Source organism: Carassius auratus, chromosome 4 (genome assembly GCF_003368295.1).
Source record: "Carassius auratus strain Wakin chromosome 4, ASM336829v1, whole genome shotgun sequence".
Lineage (NCBI taxonomy): Eukaryota > Metazoa > Chordata > Actinopteri > Cypriniformes > Cyprinidae > Carassius > Carassius auratus.
In genome coordinates, this window is record NC_039246.1 from 13,721,256 (window position 1) to 13,744,673 (window position 23,418).

Sequence of the window (23,418 nt, forward strand, 5' to 3'; positions counted from 1 at the left end):
ACCTCATTGTGTGTTGTCAGTAAGAGTCTGCATGTTTAAACTCCCAGATTTATGTTCTGTTTTATTTGTTTGCACTGCAGTGAACTATCTGAGCCCACGGCTAGATTTAAGTACAAATAAATACAACAAAAAAACAAATACTAATCTGAGCGAGCGAGCAGATATTTAATCAGAAAAGGAACAGAAATACATCAACAGTCCTGACCACATGCGGCTAATCCATTGAGACACACAGGAGATTAGCATGGACGCTAATCAGAGTCTCAGATTCACAATAGCATCTATAAAACCGAATGTACTTATCGCTAAACGATAGCAGTCGCTTTTTTCTAGCCCCGGAGGGAGGATTGTGTTTCATATGCAGTGCCTGATGTTTTTTTAAATGGTGCATCTGTAATAGCATCTCTGTTATGTTATTTACCTGTAATGGAGCACAGGTTACACGAGCAATGACATCATCTGCCCTGAGCACAAGCTTATTGGACCAAATAGGCAAATTTTCTCCCGTGGTTGATGACTAGCACTAGAGGCAGCGATCAGGAGGACATTAGCTCAACTATACCACTGCGTTCAAAGACGAGCGTCCTGCTGAATCCACAGTCTGGCATCCACGGCCGACTCTCTTACACGTGAGGTAAGCACGAAAACCCGCTTGACCTCCTGTGACCTTTCATGAGATCAGCTGGTTTGTAGATATGTGATTGGGAAACTATAGTTTGGTCTAGTTAATCTAGTCTTAAGGGGTCCGTTTTGCATTTAAATATACATACATTCTGGTCCTCAAATCTGATTGGCTGAAAAGAGTGTGAAACTCCAACCGTTTGTTTCACTCTACTTGTGGGATTTCTCACAGTGAGAGTCATTAATATAGTTTTAAAAGGTTTTTAGGTGAGAATATAATTGCTTAGACTTCAAATATGCAGTTTGTTAATTAATCACAGCTGTGCTGATATACAGCCATATTGCGCTGCTTCTCGTGTGATATTGCTTAGTATTTATATGATATTGTAGTATGTATTTATATTTTCAATTAGCTTATAAGTTTATATATATATATATATATATATATATATATATATATATATATATATATATATATAATTTTTTAAGGCAGTAATTTTATGGGCTTTAATGTTAATGTCACAATTTAATGTTTTATGTAATATTTTTAGATTTTTATACAAATATTTCTATTCAGCTTTATATCAATTTTTGTTTGCATTGAACTGCTTTAGTCATTTAAAATAGTATTTTTATTTTAATGTATACTTATTTTATTTGATTACATTTGTTATTATATTTCTATTTAATTTATAAATAATTTTTATTTGCATATCTTAAGTTTCATTTATTTTATATATTTAATATTTTAGGTTTCATGACTTATTAATTTGATGTATACAGCGAAGACCATGCGATGTTATTTTACATTTGATAACTGTTTGGTTACCACCAAAGAAACTCATACAGACTGTAGAGTGAACACATTTTAATTTTGGGTGTACTGTCACTTTAAGATCAAAGAGGCCATTGCTAAAATATTAACTGTACTTATTTAACATGGTGGACTGATTTAAACTTTCACAAGGTTTTAATAATCAGTGAATAGGTGAGGTTAACACTAGGACTAGTTTTATTGGTTGTCTGCAGACTGGTCGCAAGCATCTGTTGGGTCGGTCGTGTAGAAAAGAGGCAAACACGTGCAGAGTTTAAGCTTCAGCCCAATCAAAACAGTCTGGATGGGGTTCATGCCCAAATACACAGTGCTTCTCTCTTATAGCCCGGTTCTGTGTATAAGCTTCAGTAACATCATCACAAGCATCTCAAGAGTAGCAAACGCGACCGTTTCTCTTTCCCACAATCCATCACACCTGGCAATAAGCTGTTTTTTTTTCTATGCTTATTTTAAAAAGCCCTTTATCAATGGATTCCTGAAGGGTTAGTAGCCGTGCACTTTATCAGGGCTCTGACGCAAGCACCTGCACTTCTGGAGGAAGGATTGTGGGGCTGTTTGGGTGGAGAAAGAGGAATAACACATTTCGCTTGGATTTCCTGGTCCTGCAGATTAGATTGGGGGAAGAGATTGGGACGTCTGGGTTCGAGCGAGAGAGCGAGAGAGCTTGGCTGGCGCTCAAGGGATGCCACGAAAAGAAAAAAGGACCAAGTGGGCCAAGCGCTGCAAGAAAGATTTGCGACAGGAAATGAGCGAGATCTTAGGAAGTCATTTAGCGGTTCCAGAGCTTCAGCGCGAGCTATTACGCCAGCTTTGTCCAGCACTGACACTCAGATCGCTTTACTGAAAGGCTCTCAGAGGATTCGCTGGATTTTTATGCTTTCTGTGGAAAACGAGTGCCGCTTGTCTATAAAATCATGCCGAGATACAGTTGTTTGTATCCTAAATGGCCAAAATCGAAATTGCCCTTCTCTAAGCATAGTTTTGATGTTTTAATTACATTTTTTTATGTGTCTTTTCAAAATGAATGCACTTGCTGCTTAATAGTGTTCAATTTGTAGTAATTACAAAGTGACATTTTCAAGTGTAATACAGATGGGTTGTAAAGATTTCAATTGTCTTGATATGCAGCTATCACAAAGTATCTTGTAGCCAATGTTATTTGATTTTAATTTGTGTTGGAAAATGCAAAACGCCATTTTAGGGCCAAACATATAAATAAATAAAAAATATTATGAGATTAAAGTTGGAATAATATAAGATTAAGTGATATGCTTAAGTAATATTTTGACTTTAATCCCATATTGCTACCTCTTTATTCTCATAATCTTTTATTTATATATTTGTTTGTTTTTCTGTTTTTGTGGCACTAAAATGTTAATATTTCAGCTTTCAGTTTGGATTTTAGCATAGTTTTGAATTAGTATTTTGACTGTAACGGTTAATGTTCTTAATGATATCATTTCAAAATGTTAAATTTCTTTTTATTGCTAGTGGCATTCTCATGTGTAATACAGTCACACCGTAATAGAGATGCTCATATCACCAGTGTTTTTATTGTGTTTGGGCTCCAGCACAGCGAATTCATGGACGCTTTGTCAGAGTTAACCGCTCGGAAAGATTATCAGGAGCCAAGAGGACATAATTTAAGATAATTTAGGATTCATAATAAAAATGTATGACTCTCAGAAGTATTTCGGTACTGTTCTCTGAAGGGATTGTTGATTTATGCACTTTTCTTGGTCACGAGGAAGTGTAATCTAGCAATAGAATGGGAGTATGTGAATACAAACAAGTTTTAGATGAACTATGAATTTCCTGGAATTCAACCACTAACTATCCACAGGATGTGATGCAAACGTCCAAGTGAGGTTTTATAACACTGATGTGATGGAACCTGCCGAGTTCGAGTTCTTGACGTCCAGAAGTGTGTGAAACTTTGGATTTGCTCTAATGTAGAACACATTGAGCATTTAAAGACGGCATGGATATAAATGCACACACACACTGTCACAGTGACGGAGAGAGTGCGAGTAATCGAAGGAAAATCGGCTGAGATTTTCACCTTTTATTCTCCAGGGCTCCTCTGTGGATTCTGGCTTAGAACAGGTGGCCAAATCCACTTCCTTATTAAAACGAGAGAAAAGAACAGGAAACGGGGCATTTTCCACTCCAGCAAGACACAAACAAGCCCTGGGTCTTCTGGAAACAATTAGGAGGAGCACAGTTGTGCAGCCAGGCGTATGATAAAAGAGAAGTCGGGACTTTAGAAGCCAGTCCACCTCTTACACTCTCTCTCTCTCTCTCTCTCTCTCTCTCTCTCTCTCTCTCTCTCTCTCTCTCTCTCTCTCTCTCTTTCTGTCTCTCTCTCTCTCTCTCTCTCTTTCTGTCTCTCTCTCTCTCTCTCTCTCTTTCACTCTCTCTCTCTCTCAGCGTCTGAGCTGCTTCATCTCCAGTGATGTGCAGACTTGGTCACACTTTATTTTAGGGTCCAATTCTCACTATTAACTAACCATTAACTATGACTTTTGCCTCAATTAACCCCTTATTTGCTGCTTATTAGTAGTTTATAAGGTAGTTGTTAAGTTTAGGGTATTGGGTAGGATTATGGATGTCATGCATTATATGTAATTATATGTAATGCATTATATGCATTATATGCATTATAAGCACTCATAAACAGACAATATGTTAATAATAGACATGCTAATAAGTAACTACTTATTAGTGTGAATTGGACCCTATACTAAAGTGTTACCGCAGACTTTTACACTGGTTAACTCTTTAGATGCATCAGCACTTTTTTTAGTATTGTTTATTGGGGAGCGGGGATTTCTAAAGTGTTGGTGTGTAACTTATCCTGCAACCTTTGTGCTAAATCAGTTGATTTTACTTGGAAGATAATTAGACTTTTTGGCTTTCAATTAAAAAATGTAATCTCATAATTCTGACAGAACATACAGAAATGTGAGAAACGGTCACAAAAAAACATTTATGAGATGTACTCTGAAAAAATGTATTCTCAGAATTCTAGGGGAAAAAAAGTCAGGATTTCCAGATATAAACTGCATGATATAAGCACAAAATTGCAAGAAACAAGTGCAGATTTTCACATTATAAACTTAGAATTTCAAGTTATAAACTCTGAATTTCACGATCAGGATTGCAAGTTATAAACTTAGAATTCTAAGATATAAACTCAAAAGTTCTAGATGTAAACTCAGAATTGCAAGTCATAAACTTGCAAAAATATAAACTCAGAACTGCAAAATATAAACTCAGAATTTCAAGATACAAAACTCGGAATTGCGAGACCGTTTACACTACAAAGAATCAGAATATAATCTCACTCTTTGTCCAAAATTGCATATTTTTGCTCAGTTTGGGCCCCATCTCCATATATCAACAAAAACACATGCAAACTTCTGTCTAAACCCATTTCTCTGACTGGACTTTTTATTTTTTTATGTCAGGCTTTACAGGGTTAACCTCACTCTTTCTCCAGGCAGCACCTCAATGTTTTCTGCATATTGTGTTACGCTTTACTCATAATCGTCCACGTGAAGAATCCTACATCTCCATGGATATGTCTAAAACATCCACATAATTTGTTTAGGACGCTTGTTTAGGTCGGTTTCTTCGTTAGTATGCATTAACTGAGAAATTACACCTGCACGAGCGAGGACAGGCGAGACAGTTACTTGGAAGCGGGGTCTTTTTGTGGGAGTTATTTTAGGAGCCAGGCAAATTTTATCCCGCAGTAATTGCGTTACGAGTATTGTCTTCTGAAGAAAGACGGAGAACAGTAAGTGGGTTTGAAAATCTGGGGTATTAAAATGTGCTCTCGGCATAGCGTTTCCATCCATCAGCCGGTGGGACACGAGTGAGAAACTCCGTAACCTAATTACAGTGAGTCAGCTCGTCGTGTCCCTATGAAAACCCAACGCTCATCAGCTGATGAAAGTCATATTTCAGTATTATGCCGTCGCACAACCTCACAACTATTCAAATGCATTTCTCTCAAGGCTTGTCTCGTGTTTCCGAATGCTGCACCTATGATACAACATGTGCTTTCATAACTCTGTATGATCGTCAAAGACGGCCGCTTGTTTTGGGAGCTCTTCTCCGATGCTATATTAACTCATAATTAATTAATTAATCTTCTATTATTATTATTTTAAAAATGTACTTTTGTATTATTATTGCCATGAAAATAAAGCAATTGTCATTACTAAACCACAATACGTTAAATACCATATTATATGCATAATGATTAGATTTATTTAAATTAATTTGTACTATATAATATATTGTTAATATCATAGCATGTATTTTTGAATATAATGTATTATAATTATCATTATATTACATATCATTTATTGTGTTTTATATATAGTATTATAGTAATAATTTAATGAGAATCACCATATTTACATTTAAAAAATCAGATTTAGATAAAAAAAACATTCAATTAATGTAAATAAAAACGAACTATAATAAGCTTTCATACAGTACAAATTTTAAATGTAAATGAAACATTTTTAAATAGTTGATAAAATATTTAATTTAAATATAACTGATTAAGTAAAAATAGATTTTATACAGTAAAATATTAATTTATAGTGTATATTGTACTATAACATGTACTGTGTATTGTATTGTAGTAATGATAATTAAATGAGAATTATCAATTTAAAGAAAATTTACATTTTAAAATATTTAATTTAAATGTAACTAAAAATGAATATAGACAGTAAAGTAAAATCTTTTTATGTGAATGAGAAAATATGTATATTGCATTAATAGTGTTTAATGTATTATAGTAACAACAATTCAATGAGATTCACCATATATAAATTACAAAACAATAAATGTTCTACTGCATTATAATGAGATGAAAATGTGCTTTAAAAAGAAAAGAATCAAAGGTATCAAAGTTTTAATAAGGATAAATGTGAAAAATAATTATTTTTGTTTTTTTTAAGCATTAACACATGTTAGACTGCACCCCATAAACACAATCAAGCCTACAAAAAAAAGTGACCCACCCCTTTAATTGTCCTAAACCAAGTCTAATTTTCTTATATATATTTCTATTGAGATTTTCAGGAGAAATGCATCTAATGTCTTTCATGAGGTTCACTCTTTCTGCTTTGATGACAAAAGGTTGACTCAGTTTTAGGAGTTGGCGACGTTCAGCATCATTCCAGTCAAACACTACGATCGTATAAATCTCTCTAGATGTGTCATGGATTGAGTTTGAGGCCGTGCAGTTATTCAGTCGAGCTTCATCACAGAGAGAGAATGATGGAAAGATTAACAATGCTTGGAATCCAGCTCATGATTTCACGTCCTCTGTTACATTTTTGGACAATGTAGATGTTTCCCACAATTCCCTCATGCTGCAGTGGTGGATACAGTAGCTAACGCTGCAGACTGTGTGTTCCCATGACACACTGAGGAGGAGGCGGAGCCTCACTGTGCAACGCCTCTGATTGGTGGATGATGGATTGACGCTCATAAAAAAAAATAGGAAGGTTCTAGGACTGTGCCTTTTTGATGCATTCCTGGTGTTTATGAAAACATGTCTGCGAGGTGGGAAAAAAAACCTGAGAGTCCACAGTCATCTCTCGGGCCCCGGGCCCCTCACTTCCCCCAGGGCTCGACTTTGTGAAAGCACACGTTTGTGCTACAGTCCCCGTTCCTTCTGCTGAGATGGATTGTCACTGTTTTTCCTGGCAGGATTTGGACAAACATGCACCAAATTATGTCGCAAGCAAGCCCCCCCTGTGTCAAACACATGACAAATAGTTTCATTTGGCATTATTGGGGAAAGTCAAGGAAGTTAACGAGCATGAGGCAGACGCTGGAAACAGGGAAGGGTTTTAAGAAGGTGGGTGGATTATGTTATAGGGTGAGGATGATGTGATGGCAGAGCAATCTAACTGTTTGCAGCTTTTGTTGTTTAGATAGACTGTGTTTTTCATTCATTACTTTGTTAAACTGGGCTAGATTGATATGTCAGATTTTTAAAGCAGTCAGTATTTCAGATTGTATTTTTTTAAAGCAGTTTTAAAGTGTGAAGCACTCATTTGAATATGACAGGCTGTAACCGTGTTAATTAACCTATGTGTGTGTTTTACTTTTTCTTATATTTGGCGTCACACACAGGACAGGTTTAAAGAATGAATTCTGCCAGATTTCATAAAGATGCAGCGGCTGTGAAGCACATGTAAAGCTCCTGACGCTAAAGCGATTGGGCGTGTGTGTGTGTGGGGAGGGGGAGTGTGTTTATCAGTTGAAAGGCTGATTAAGGAACGGTCCAGAATGCAGTTTTAATTGAAGCCGGTTTTGCTCGCCTGCTTCCAAAAACAGCGCAGCTACACATTCCTGTCGCGAGTGGCCTCCTCGACATCAAAGCCCAACCACCATCCACACGGCTATTAGCATACGCTCTAAAAACAAGCGCTCACCTGCTTCAATGCCCAAAATGAGCACACATTCATCCAGCACTCGAGTCGAGTGTGTACACATATACTGAGCCTGAGAGTTTGCCAATAGCTCTGATTCTCTCTGAGCCTCATAAATAAATAATTGGAGTATGATGATAAAGAGCTTCATGCTCATATTTGTCCTTAGTTACACTTGTGATGTTCGAGTGGGATCGTATGGAAGCTTCTGCCATTAAATGAAACATTAACAAGGCAATTGTAACAATCTGACATTCTCACAATTGAAATGTTACATCTCACAATTCGGACTTTTGCTATATAGTGTGATACAAACGTACAATTGCGTATAAGAAAGAATTGTGCGATAAAAATTCACAATTGTAAGAAAATGTTAGAACTGCGAGCTGACTTTTTCTCCTCAGATTGTACTTTATAACTCACTATAGGAAGTTTACGTCTTAGTTCAGAGAAAAGAAGTCAAAGAATTGCGAGAAATAAACTCTGAATTGCGATAAAAAAGTTTATATCTTGCAATTCTGACGTCTTTTCTCAGAATTGCACGTTTATATCACGCAATTCTGACTTAATAACCTGCAATTGCGAAAAAAAATTACAACTTTATATTGTGTCACAATAATTTTTTTCGCAAAAAGTTAGAATTGTTAAAAAGTACGTTTATTGCAATTTTGAGAAGAATTCATGAATGAGATTCTTAAACTCTAGAGATTCTAAAAATGCTGAATTCTGAGTTTATAGAATCTTTTCTGATTTTATAGAGTTCTTATTTTTTTCTCGCTATTCTGAGAAATTCTGAATTGTGAGAAAAAAAAAAAGAATCATTGGATATAAACTTTACATTTAATATAACATATAAACATATACATATAAACTACAATTGTTTCTATAAGTTAGAAAGAGTTTATATAACACAGTTCTGACTTTTCCTCATTAGTGCAGCTTCATATCCCGCATCTGACATTATACTGTAACTCACAACGAGTTTTTTTCTTTCAATTTTGAAACGAAGTCAGAATCAAGAGATATAAACTCAGTTAATTCTTAGTTTATTTCACAAAATTCTGATATTTTTCTCAGAATTGCAAGAAAAAGGTAAGAAATTGAATTCGGAGTACCTTCCATAGAGTCAAAACACTCCACATGGGCAGATTTTGCCATATTTAGAGCAGCTGTTGACTGCTGGGGTCAAAGGTCACTGTGACCCTGAGTGAGGGAATTCAGCTTTACTTCATTGTTCTTTCTCCCAGAGGTCAGTAATGGAGGCCAAATTGAACTGTGTGTACTGACCTGCCATTAAAGATTGTTGTGATTATAAATTACTGTAATTGGGGGGAATTAAAAAGCATGCACTTGTACTTACAGGAGGCTTTTTTGCTTTTACGCTTCAGCGGTTCTCTGCTACCCTTCTAGAACCGGCTGTTCTTCCAAGAAAAAGATTTCTAGCCCAGCGGAAAGTCACCGAGCACGTTTTTGGGTCAGATTGGCTCCTCTGTACCAAAACATGTCAAACTCTGGTCTCTATGCAACAGCTGAACTAAACAGATACAGTTTAGCTGAAAGATGTGATGCTAATGAGGTTCCGGAAATATCGGTGAGGTTTGTTTCACCGCAGGCTCATGCTGACAGACCTTTGGTCCATTTTGCATTTGGATTACATAAAACTTCGGATCTCTTTAGGGTACAAATAATTGCAAAGCAATCTCAGTCTGTGAGTGGTTATGCACTAAACTGCTAGCAGAATTGAATACAGACTTTGTCCAGATTTCTGTCCACCCAAAAGTAAAAATTATTTAATTTCTCAGACAGTTTTGAGCTCATGGACATCTCTCAGTCACTCTTGTTTTAAACTGTTCACAGTCAGGGTTATCTTAGCATTGTCTATGTACTATTACTTTTATTTAAATTTAAAATTAGCTTTCATTTTTATACCTTAGTGACGCTTTTAGTAATCTTGTTATGTATTAGTTTTAGTTCATATTTATATTATTAGTAATTTTAGTGTTTTAACTTGAACTAAATAAAAAATTGTGCCTTGGCCACTAATTGAAATAAGTTTTTCTTATTCATTTATTTAAATTTTTTCGTTTTACATAACCTTTGCACTTTATTTCCCATTTCCTTCTATAATGGGATGCATTTTTTTGTAAAACTGAAAATTTTACAAGAAAAAATGGTAGGCGGGGCTTGAGTTATCCATTTGATTGCACTGTGAAAAGAGAAATATGATTGGGGTAGGGCTTAATGATGTCTTTGTGATGCCAACGATAAATGAAAGTCATTTCAGGGGTAGAGAAAGTTGTCTTTGGACTTTTTCAGGCTTTGCAGTCGTTTTGCAACATCCTGAAACAACACTGAACTGATCTGAGCTGCATAATGGCACCATTGTCTTCTGCTGAAATTGATTTCATAACGATGCATTTTGCAACATAAGCACTGTTTATTACTGTGAAGCTGCTTTAAAACAGACTGTATTGTATAAAGCACCATGTTCATGTGACATTATGAAAGGCTAGGCCTACGAATTGCTTGTTTTAGTTGATTGGCAGGTCCATGAAGTCCAAGCGTTCGATGTACTTCCTTTTTCAACTAAACATTTAACAAGCATGACTCTTAGAAATAACAGCGTGCTCGACCAACACAAAGCATGCTTCAAATGTCTTATGAAATGTTCAGGCTGATTGCTGAAAACTCGGCCTGTGTGCTGACAGTATCCCACAATTCCATCCCAGCGTTCCCGGAGGACGGCTCTCTGCATACAGAACATTCTCCATTCAGATCCTAACCACAGGAGTGTGTCTAGAGAGCAGCGAGGAGCGAGCAGGGGTGGAGGTGAAATTATGCTTTTATACTCGCCGTCTTGTGCCAAGTCGGGGTTTATGCTGGAGCTGATGTACTAGGAGGGAAATTGAATCTTCTCCCAGACTTAATCCTCAATCGCTCCACCTGGCCTCACATGTTCGTTTCCCTTACACAGTTTCATGCTTTAATTTCAGCCTTTTTTTGAACCCAGAGTGTCTGATTGTTTATCACAGGCCAGCGAGATGTTTCAGGCAGGCAGTTTTGAAATGTTTTGAGACTTGCAAATAGATTTAAGTGTAAACACCTTCATGTCTGAGTACAATTATACTTTTCTCATGTATAACTTTGGCTTGAGTGTGTCTTTCCGAAAGAGCTGAAGGTTCGAGAGCGTTGTGACACATTCGTACAGTAAACAGGCTCGAAATGGTTAATGCATTTCATAGATCGATCTGGATTCATTACGAAGGTGAGCAGAAAACATTTAGACGTTTAGAGAGGACAACATTTAAATTATTTGCTCATTGCATCTTATCGCTTACAACTAGTGCCCTTTAGTGAAAAACCGGGGCTTCGGCATCAAGTGGATTTTGGCCACTTATTTGCAACTAAGAATATTTTTTGGTTTACTAATGAAACACAAATGTGTCACAGGGTCGTGATACTAAAAATAAAAAAACAAAATACATTTTTTTTGAGACATTTTGTTGCTTGAAATAAAATACATGCAACTGAAATTAAATATTTAGCATTTTAATTTAGCATAACTTGAACTAAAATAACAAAAAACGAAATGATAAGAGTTAATAAGAACTTAATCAAATCTTAAGAATAAAATGTATCAAATTATTGATAATATATATTTATACACACACATGCCTGATACACATACCTCTACTAAAAATGAAAAAAAGGAAAACGTTATATAAAAATGGGAAGTATAGAAATAAAATCTGATTAAAATTATTAATAAAAACTTAAATAGTAAAATAACACTGCTTTAGGCTTGGCTTTCTTCGTTTTTGGACCACTTAAGCTCCTTTATACATTTTATAATATTCCATAATGCCAAATGAGCTTTTCCTTCAACATATTTCCCACTTATTGCATTAACCTATTATGGCCTAACATCATAATACAGGATTTAGTCATTTATTTTGACAGGGGCGTTTCCTTATCCTCGGAAGCAGCTCTGCTGGGTTCCTACTGAGAATGTTTCCCTGCAATTTTTATCCTTATCTTTATTTTGCTATTCGTAGGACATGACGCAAGGACTTAATATTAGTTGGCCCTCGGCTGACCTGGGAACCGAGACCGGAAGAGACTCTTGCCTCTGCAGCTTTCTAAACAAGCGCTCCCACATTCCCTGTAGCCGGGAAACTCGGAGCGTCACCGTGGGATGTGCATGGACATCCATCACTCTTGAAATGCCTCGGCTGCCAGTTTCTGCTCAGCCAATGGAGAGATGATCCGTAGTTCCTGTGCTGGAAACCGGTTTTTATCCTCCTGGGAATTCTGCCCACATTAACGAGTGCCTGTGTGAATGGCAGCCAGATTGGGAATGCCATCATTCATAAGATTTTAGTTTGATCTCGACTTTCACCAGTGAATGTTAAATAGCTAATTATATATTAGAGGAAAATAACTAATAGTTATTGAAATCATATGACCATCATTTGGTTTTTCTTATAAGTCATTGCCAAGGAGATGTTTAATGTCAATGTTAACAAACTGTACAATTTTACTGTAAATTGAAAAGCTTGAATCAAAAAAACACTTAAAAATCTCAAATAATTCTTGATATTTGAGGCTAATAACTAAAGTTTTGTATAAAAAAAAACTTAGTCTTAATTAAACCAGCGACAGAGACTTTGCTATCAATTCTGTTTGATATTGCAAAATCTATAAAATTTTACTGTAAAGGAAAAATCTGTCTGCAAGAACCAAACAAATGAAGAAGAAAATCTAAAAAGTGGACTACATCAGATAAACACACACAAATCAATAACAAATAATAGGCTAATAAATGACATTTTTATACAATTTTCGTAATTCTACTATAATATTATCGTGTGAAAACCCAAAAAGCAACATTTATATTAATTTTGTGTGACAACCCAGAGAATTGTGATTTTCAGTTTAATTTACTAGAAAATTTTAGGAAAATAAGAAAAGTTGTATTCAAAAAAAGGTTTAGGGGTCGCATCAGGTACGTAGTGCCATACCGTCTTTTGCAGAGCACACACACAAAAATGATAGTTATTTAATAGTTAGGTTTAATAAAAGCATCAGATTTTTATTTTATTTTTCAAAATTCCAAAGGTGAAAAAATCTATTTCCCGCCATTTAAACGGACCTCATGGAGAGGTCCTGGCGATGACGTCGGTGAAGGTGAGTTCTAAAAGTGAAAGAGGGAAGAAAGCACATGGACGCGAGCAGCTGAAATCAATAAACCAACGGACTGATGCTGAAATATCGGGATTACCGTCTGGCTGTCGATACGGAGCTTCGCGCGCTCTATGTTTAAGGACCGCCTCGCAGGCGACGGGACACGGGCCAATACGATCCAAAAGTCACGGAAATCTTTGTGCAACGAGAGTTTCCACGCGTGGAAATGATCCGAGAGGGGGGATAATCCGAGAGAGAAACAAAGAGAGGGAGAGAGATCACTGATGATGATGGTGGCCTAGGAACATCAGGAATTCCTCGCTCCGCTCGACTGGATCTTTAAGGCGATGAGGGATTTTACGCATTGCCAAGAAAACGGGCTCGCTTTCCTCCGCCGCGCAACGCGGCTTTACTTTTGACTCTGAGGAGAATGCATTGAAGTCGCATGCAGTCTGAGAGTCTCTGACTCACGAGAAAAGGAACGGCGGCTCTGCGCATTAATGCGTGTGTGCGCGAGCGCGTACGCGTGCTCTCCCGTGACCGATGGCACTGGAATCCGTGCGTAACGGCTATGTGCGCACTTGTGTCACTCCCACGGAGCAGGACTGCTGGCACTCGCGCTTGGCTCTCGTGTGGAGCCGAAGGAGCCTCTCATCGGCCGCGTGCGTCGCCTCGCTGTCCGTGCTGCTCGCGCTGCTCGCCGCGGACTGGGACGCGGAGCGCGCGTGTCACTTGGTGACGCTCGCAGAACTCGTGTGGCAGCTGCTCTCCCCCGTCTTCACGCTCGTGTGTGCCTTCTTTTGGGTGGGCGTGTATCTGCTCCGCTGCGGGGTGCTCATCCGCACCGCTGTGTTCCTGCTCACCGTGTGCCATCTGGGCGAAGCGGCGGCGCAGTCGCTGTTGGATGCGCAGCAGCTGTACTCGTTCACCGCCACCGCGCTGGTGCTGCTCGCCTGCCTGGCCAGCGGCGCGCTCATGGTGGTGCGTCTGGGTCAGGGCATCTCCGTGCTCCTCTTCATCAGCATCATCAGGACCGTATCGCTGCTGTCTCTGCAGAAGGTGCGCGCCAGCTGGAGACCCTACCTGGCGTACCTGCTCGGGGTGCTGGGGGTCCTGCTGGCGAGGTATGCGGACAGGCTGCTGCCGCCGGAGCAGGGTGCATCACACCGGGAGGGAACGAGGGGAGATATTCCGGTATTTAAGAGGCGCAGGAGGTCCAGCTCCGTAGTCTCGTCAGACATGGCACAGCACGGCCAGCCCAGGAGCAAACCTCACAGGAGGACGTCGCTGCCCTGCTTGCAGAGAGACCAGGTAGGGGCTCTTTAATGATGAAATCCGAGCGGATTTGCGGTTTAAAACGTGACCTTGTTAATATTATTATTATTCCCGCCGCTATCGATCACGCGAACAACAATAACGAGGCGTCAGGACGCGCTTTAAACACTTTTAGGCTGTGTTGCGTCTTATTTAAGAGCTGTTTTAGTGTTGCTATCGATGGTATGAGTAAAAAATAGGACACGCTTTACGTTAGTGTTTGTCTGCGTAAATTATAGTAGTAACGCTAATGAGCTGTTGTATAGAATTATAATCCAATCTAAAGTGTTACCTCTTGTTGTTATTATTATTATTATGGCGTAATGGTCATAAATCAACCTGTCCTTTGTATTTTTGCCAGAGGTTTTTGTTTGTCCTGTCTCTTACATGGATACTTGGAACGCTTTCACTCAAGCATGCATTCTTAGATTTCATGTGAAGTATGACATAATATCAAGCTCATGTTTAATCAGTGAACTTCGACCTCTTGTGCTCTATCAGGCATGTTTTTGATTTAACAACTGTGCTGACATGCGTTGTGTTATATTTGGGCACGTAGACGAAAATCTCCCAGATGTTTATACACTACAGTGAAGATGCATGTAGTTTACATGCATCTGAAGTTCATGTTTTTAAGCGTGTGTTTGTGCACACAGGTATTTTTGTTACACAGGTAGGCTGCTGAAGACTGTGTTGCACGAATTGACTTGTCAATGGAATGTCATGGTATTTACTGGCAATTACAGTAAAGCTGTACATATTTTAAGCTTTTTAAAAGAACCAGTCATCTTATTTTTGTATATATATTTGGTCTTCAAAGCTTTTTTTTATTTGAATAACATTTAAAAATAGATATTTAGAATATTTAGTTGAAATTATCTAGTTATTGAAAATAAATACGTCCAAATAGTTGCCTATTGTTAAGCATGCCACTGATTAATTGTCATTAATTGTTGTAGTGACGTTTGTTCATCTTTTTGTCCTGTTTGCAGGCTTGATTTAAGCTAATTTATGTGAAAATAACTTGAACTTGCATTTTAAGTTTTGCATTAAATCCTGTAGTGAATGTAAATGAAGTGACATGGTTTGCATTGTAACAATGGATGCATTTTGCATGATTTAAATTCTTCCTTTGTTATTCTGACTGGACATTTAGTGTTTTCACAGAGAAGTTAGTGTTTTTGCTGCTTTGGTCTTCAAGTATTTAATTTGCGCCCCCTAGTGACCGTATAATTAATGCATTAGGGACCTTTTGCCAACGGGAACCTTAAAAGGAACTAAATTTGTGACGAATCCATGCATTGTCCGTGCAACACTTGTGAAATGGAAAAGAACACAGACTCCTGAGTGTGTTTTCTATGTTCTCCAACACACACACACACCTGGTGCACATGTGTGATGTCTGGAGTGATATCAGTTCCTGTAGTGGTTTCTGTGAAGTTGTTTTATCTGTGTGGTCTGGCTGTGTAAACATGCCAGCGTGGGACCCCTGCGCTGTTCATGACGTCCTGGCTGTCTGCTCTGACAATAACCTGTGTGTCTTAATGGGCCACACAGAACAGTGTGCACCGCGTGCATGAAGACGAGCCTTTGGTGTCTGTTTGACGTCAGAGTTTGGTTGGTGTGAAATTGGTTTTCTGCGACAGGGCCGTGAACTTGTGCAACTGCAACTGTTATGAAAACATGGATGTGATCATGCATTGCTGACATTAATTTGAATGTTTGCATGCTCCTGACAACATTGCACGCTCCTATTTTTAATGCAAATGTCAATAAATCACATTTTAAAAGCTTCATGCAATCCATCTGAAGACAAATGCTAGTTTGTGATGTTTTGATGGTAAGCAAACATCAATAGCACAGTAAAGCATGAGTCTTCTTATTATTTGAACAATAGCCATTTTCATGCAATATCACAAATGAAAGAATTGAAATGTGAAGCACATGCTAAAGTTTTACACTCTCCAAGCACAACTACGTAATGTTTAAAAAAATAACATCAGGATGTTTGAATAAAGGGCAAATATATCAATTTTGCTTGGCTGGACATCACGTTTGGCCACTACGGTACGTGATGTAATTCAAAGCAGTTCACATCAAGGTCATGAGTTTGATTCCAGAAGAAGTGCATGAAGTGATCGAATGCAATGCAAGTCACTTTGGATAAAAACAGCATCTTCCAAAACATACAGTTGCAGTTATTCATGTTGCTGTAGCTTTTATAGAAATTTCTCGGAAACCAAAACCCCAGATTTTCACTCGCAGAGAATATTTTATTTTTAATTTTTATTTTTAAATGTAAAAAAAAAAAAGCTGTCACTTGGGCTGAACATTTTCAAAAGTTACTAATATTGTACCGTTTGGATTCTAATATGTACACTTTACGTACTTAAAAAAGGGGAGTAAGGAAAGATGTACTTTTTAAAATATATATATTTCTGAGAATGTTGGCGTTGCAAACCTTTTTTCAATAATTTTTAAAGCCTACTGTAGACTGGTTATATTTAGACTGTTGATTAAGTGCACAAGATGAAAGCTGAAAAAATGTCCAAGCAATTGACTATTGTATGTTGTCAGCACACTCCACTCTTTGAGCTACAGCAAAGCCAGATGTAATTATTACTGTATAATTATTACATTTTACTGATGCCACAAAAATACTTTGGGAAGTCTTAGTTGAGCCGAGCATCAAACGCGCATTAATAAATCTTTTAATTTGGGTGGTTGGTTCATAAACAGGAAGTGAGCTCAGAGCGGCTTTGACCATTATCTGTCGTCCACTCAGTAGAGCACATGCCCTGGGCGCTTTCAATGACGGACAGAATATCATTCCGGTTATGAACATCGCTGTGTGAAGTGACTTCCGTAATGCTCTGAAACGTCTTCGCTTACTCGTCTTTCTATAGACTTGAATAACCTTATGTGGAGTTGGGACTTTAATAAATCTGTGTGGCCTGAGCTCCTCAATCTGATACAGGACATGCAGTTTGGACCTTCAGTTTTCAAGAACTGTTGAACTATTTCTCTAGATGATTGAAGGTTGTTAAAAGAGTGTCTCTGGGTGGTGAACTCACTGCATATGCAGAGTTTAAGAGTTTAAGTTTAAGCACAGGTCTCCAGAGGACGTGTTCGTGGAAATCCCCCGTTTAATGGCACGAAGAGCCATTTTAACTCAGACACTTCACTGCGTGAAGCCTTTAGTAGCCTTTAGCGGGTCACTGAATTGCGATTAGCACAGAGCTGCCTGGAAAAGCTGTTCGCCGTGAGCCGGAGCCAAGAGTATTTAAATCTGCTCTTAAAGGGGAAGCAAGTCATTTTTTCTGGGTTAATATTCTTTCTCCTGTCCCAGTTTAATCAGGGTTTTTTGTGGGTCTTACAGAGTCTTTATTCCAAAAATGAAGGCCTTAGAATTGGAGCAGAAAGTCTGGAATTCTCAAATTCATGGCATTCAGTCTTGGATGCACAGCAAAAACAAAAACTTTTGAGGATTTTTCCAATGCAAATATCTTAACATCATTAAATCAAGATACATTTACCTGAGATGCAAAAAAAGATATGGAGTAGGGCTGCACGATATTGGGAAAAAATGACAATGCAATATTTTATTTTTCTGCGTTATATATTGCGATATGAAATCTAATCAAATTTTTTCTTACAAACAAGAATGGGGTGAGCACACTTGCATTCTCATTTTAAATGATTTAAACATCATCACATTTGTGTAAATTGATTAATATGCGCGAGGGAGAGGGAGCGAGACAGCGCTCATTTTGTTTGAAGATGGTGAGCGTGCGGCCAGGGCTCGCTCTCTCGCTCTCTCTCTCTCTCTCTCTCTCTCTCACACTCTCTCTCTCGCGCGTTCTCTCTTTCTCTCTCGCTCTCTCTCTCGCACTCTCTCTCTCACATTCTCGCGCTCTCTCTCTTATTCTCGCGCGCTCTCTCTCTCGCGCGCTTTTCTCACTCGCTCTCTCTCGCGCGCTTTTCTCACTCGCTCTCTCTCGCACTCTCTCTCTCGCATTCTCGCGCGCTCTCTCTCTCTCGCACTCTCTCTCTCTCCCCCTCTCTCTTTCTCTCTCGCACTCTCTCTCGCACTCTCTCTCTTTCTCTCTCGCGTGCGCTCTCTCTCTCTCTCGCATTCTTGCATTTCTCTCTCCGGCCCGTAAAGTTAATGAATAACGGATCAACTACGACAGCCTACATCGCTCATCCTGCGATGTGACTATCGTGGATTCGTACATCACAATATCGATGCTTAAACGACACATCCTGCAGCCCTAATATGGAGTCTTGTTATTTTGAGAAATTGAAAAAAATTAAGTAAGATTTGTGCTTTTCACAAGATCAAATGTGTCAAATTTTCTCTTCAAATTAAGTGGATTTTTCTTAAGGACATTGGCAGATATTTGACCTTTTTTAATCATAAATTCACGTAATTTTATTAAATTCCTCAAAAATGTCCACCCATTTAATTAAAATGAAATAAATGTACTATATTTTAGTTCGATAATGTTTTTTAATTTCATATTTAAAAATCTGGGGTATTTCGTGGAACTAAATTATATTCACATTTAAACACTTTTTGAGCACAGACATGACATCAACTTTAATGGTCATAAACTCTTCAATGGTTTGGAGAACAAACTTAAGTTTTGATGTTTTTAAAGATAACAGTTGACAGATTATTGCTATATAAGTTATATAAGTTAAAGTGTATTATGAAAAATGCACTAAAATACTATTTCCCAATTTTATATGAAATATATGAAGAACTATACTCTAGAAGTGCGAAAAAGTCTAAATAAGATGTGTGCCAAATCTGAGGTTTCCAATGCAGACATTTTTGCATGTTAAATAATTTCCAAGTGCCATAACCTCTACCAAGTTTGGGTCCATGCTGATAAACCAAAAAAATTCTGTCAAAAAATGACCCAAGAGCATTATTAAGAAAGTAAAAAAAGTTTCGCATACACTTAAAAGACTAAGCTTTTGCTGCTGTCTTTTCTCCGGATGATTAAATGCAGGGTCCTCCCCTGTCGCCGTTCCTCCCCAAAAGTAGAAAAACAGTGGCATTTTTAATGGCCTGAGAATTTAAGATGTTTCTGTTTCTTTTGTGATGGAGCAAAGGATAACGTATTAGATTTCTAAAGGAGAAGAAAGGGGTGCAAGGAGCTATTTGAGGGATGACGCAAATGGAGATCCATAGAGACCAGGAGTACGTTTCTGTGCCATGGGGGTTTTTTGTTTGTTTTTGAGGGGGTCCTTTTCCCATGCAGCCCGCTGGTGATACGAGGTTAGTAGGTGGGACTTTTCTGGCGGCTGGGGTTGATGATAAACCACTTAAAGCAGAGAGATGTGAAAAAAGCCAAGCGCTTGAGCTCACTTAAAGCAGACGATGTGGCCTGAAGGTATTGGTTTCCTGTCTGAAGTGGACCGTGTGCCGTTCCTCGCGGTTCTGCCCCGACCTGCAGTAGCCGGGCTGAGAGATTTTTAATCTACACCAGAGGGTTGTTTTCCTTCCTGTAGGCCTGTGTCTATGCTACTTCGTTCCCTCTCGCTCTAATTAGTCTCGTCTGCGCCGTCCGCTGCAGCAGACAGAGGGATCTTTGACGTCGACCATGCAGTATTTTGCTTGTAAGAGGCCTCGAATCCAGCCGTATTTCCCGTGCCAGACCTGGAATGTGTAGCCTCAGCCGTCTTTCCTTGGAGAACGGCTGCCAAAAACCTCATCCATTTTAAAAATGCTAGCAGTCTGACTCTTTCCAAACAAGCTGCGCTGTTTCTCCCCGCTTCGATCTGAACCAGGTGCACAGCTGAAAACAACAACAACAACAAATGACATGAACTGTTCTACATATGTCAATCCAAACGAACTGCGGGCCGGACACATGCCAGAAACCTCGAGCTGCTGTTAAAGTGTGTCATGAGAATACAAGCTGTTCAAGGCTTCTGGAAATGCAGTGTTTTTGACTAAGTCGTTTATAACAGAATATGAGATCCCAAGAACTTTACTAGGGCTGGGCGACGCACATTCACAGTAGATTTCTAATGATGTTGATGGTGATTATAAAATTAAACAATGCTGTGATGTACAAATATACAAAAATGGCATTAAAGTTTAATTTATTTCTGTGAATCATACTTTAAATAAAACCCTGCTTCCGTGAATTTATAGCAATTTTTTTACTATGTATTATTTAAGTAATACTATGTGTATAAAATTGATGAAATGTTATTTTGTTTTATCGTTAACCACTCTTTTTTTTTTTTAAGTAAACCTCACTAATCCAATTTACTAATTCAAAATTTTGCTTCTAAATATATTGCTATTATTTACTATATATTATTTTACTAATGTTTATAAATTAAATTAATGGAATATTTAATTCAATATTGTGTGTTTCTTCATTAATGAAACATTATAAATCCAGCTTACTAATTAAATATATTATATTTGTTTTTATTTATTATTTATTTTGCTGATGTTTATAAATTTAATTTAGAAAATATTTTAAAATATTATAAAGTTATAACTCAATATTTTGTGTTTCTTTATTAATGAAACATTATAAATGCAGAAAACTAATTAAATATATTACATTTGTTTATATTTACTATGTATTATTTTACTGATGTTTATAAATTAAGTTAATATATAATATATAATATTTTAAAATATTTTAAAGTTATAATTCAATATTTTTTTCTTCTTTAATGAAACATCATAAATCCAGAATACTAATTAAATATATTATATTTAAGTACATTTTTGTTTTCTATGTATTATTTTACTGATGAATATAAAATATTTTAAATTTATAATTCAATATTTTGTGTTTCTTCATTGATGAAACATTATAAATCCAGATTACTAATTAAATATATTAGATTTGTTTTTATTTACAATGTATTATTTTACTGATGTTTATAAATTACATTTATAAAATATTTAATATTTTTGTTTTCTATGTATTACTTTACTGATGAATATAAATTAAAATTATAAAATTATTTTAAAATATTATAAAGTTATAATTAGGGGTGTGACGGTTCGTATATAACCGTGAGACCGACGGTTATAGTTGAACACCGTCATTAGAACTCTATAACCGCCAAAACCGTGTCATTAAAATATTTTTTACCAACATTTTTTATCAAAAATTATTTTCATTTTTTAGATAGGATCATAAGATGCGCAATATATCGGGAGACATGGTTTTTACCACTTAATGAAGTTTTGTAAATCGTCAGACATGATATTTACCACTTCATTAAATTTTGCTTTGTAGAAAACCTTTCTTAAAAACGAATTTGGTTTTGTACAAATTTTATCTTAATTTTAATAAATGTTTCATCAACCAATTGCATGTATTTTAATAAATAAAAAGCAAGTAAAGCAGACAATGATAACCGTGACATGGAAGCACCAGCGCGCCGCTTGCACTGCACTGTGACCTAGAGCACATCTCATCGCAAATGAAACTCAGCGTAGGCCTATGCCTCATACTTTAGCATTAAATATCTTTGCTGCATCCTTTCTAGAACAGACAATGGCTTTTTTTTTTGCGGCTCGTATCAGCAAAGCATTGCATCGCCATAGACCGCAAAACAAGCAGTGGATGGCGGGCGGGTGCGGCTTTGAAATTTGTTCTATGATTTCCATGAAGCAAAAAACAAGGACGGAATCTCGAAATCCAGTCATGAAAATGAAACTTGCATTTTAATATGGACAGTCATGGAGTTTGCCAAAGTTAGCATAAAATAATCAAATCAAATCTCCATATGGAGCAGTATCTGTAAATGTTAAGCCGCAAAAGTTGTTTAAAATATAAATCCGTGTTCTGCGCGTCTCTGTGTGAATTAATGAATGGCAGAGACGTGCAGGTTTGTTTACTACATAGACTGAAGCGCATGACGCTTGCATTAATTTCAGCATCTGAGCTTCAGAGTTCTCTCTCCTTCAAGCGATCTGAACTTTTCAGCTCATCTCAATGGACACACAGCGCACCTGTATTTGACACTCTGTAAACTCTGTGTGAAGGCACACGACTCACCGTCACTTTACTGATAGCGCTGTTGCTCACACATGCAAAGAGAGAGAGAGCGAGAGTCTTACCACGCTTAAACAACACGCTATATGTAAACTATTCTTTGTTGTCTTCTCCTGTCAAAATAATGGATTTAATTTAGAATTAATCATATTCATTTTCGAACAAGCAGAAGACATACCAGTTTCTCCGGTAGTGGGCGGAGCTAATGGGCAAATGGCAATGGCTTTTTTTTTTTGCGGCTCGCATCAGCAAAGCATTGCATCGCCATAGACCCCAAAACAATCAGCGGATGGAGGGCGGGTGCGGCTTTGAAATTTGATCAAAAAACGTTGGCGCGGATGATGAGTTTTGTGACAGATCTCCTTAATAAATGGAGGTCTGAAATCTCTGCCCCTTTACCGATCAGAGCGCGCGCTGACACGGAGTTAACCCGCTATCTCCTAGAACAACCAATTGACTTGGACCCCCCCCCCCCCCCCCCCGACGGTTATGTTATGAACCGTCACATTTGACTCACGTCATAACCGCCATCACCAATTCTGAAACCGGCACACCCCTAGTTATAATTCAATATTGTTTTTTTCATTAATGAAACATAAATCTAGAATACTCATTAAATATATTATACTTAATTATATTTTTGTTTACCATGTATTATTTTACTGATGTATAGAAATTAATTATTTTTTATTTACTAATCCAGTTGACTCATCAAAGATTTTTTCATCTATTTGGCTACATTTACAGAATAATAAAAAATATTTGCCAAATATAAACTGAATCAACCAAAGGCTGAAAAAAGATAATCTCTGTCTCCCAGCCGTAGTGCGCACTCACTAGTGTTCTCAGTGGGTGTGTGTTTGTCACATGTATTTGAGCTGCTGAGAGGAAGCGTGTTATTTTAACCTGAGCTGGCCGGGCCCCAGCGCACCTCTCTCCAGGAGCTCCC

The 23,418-nt window shown here is 37.5% G+C and overlaps 1 protein-coding gene across 5 annotated transcripts in view; it reads left to right on the forward strand.

Annotated features, from left to right (window-relative positions):
- The first annotated feature begins 513 nt into the window (after positions 1-513).
- The window catches only part of LOC113059501 (cGMP-inhibited 3',5'-cyclic phosphodiesterase A-like), a 98,524-nt gene continuing 75,619 nt past the window's right edge, over positions 514-23,418 (forward strand). For 3 of the 5 annotated variants that reach the window (XM_026228027.1, XM_026228045.1, XM_026228036.1), the window contains exon 1: positions 12,740-14,418. In XM_026228027.1, coding sequence (XP_026083812.1) covers positions 13,651-14,418 — 768 coding nt within the window. In that variant the 5' untranslated portion in view covers positions 12,740-13,650. Of the gene's footprint in view, positions 635-12,738; positions 14,419-23,418 lie in introns of those variants that run through there. The other 2 variants (XM_026228054.1, XM_026228029.1) reach the window with 2 other exon arrangements.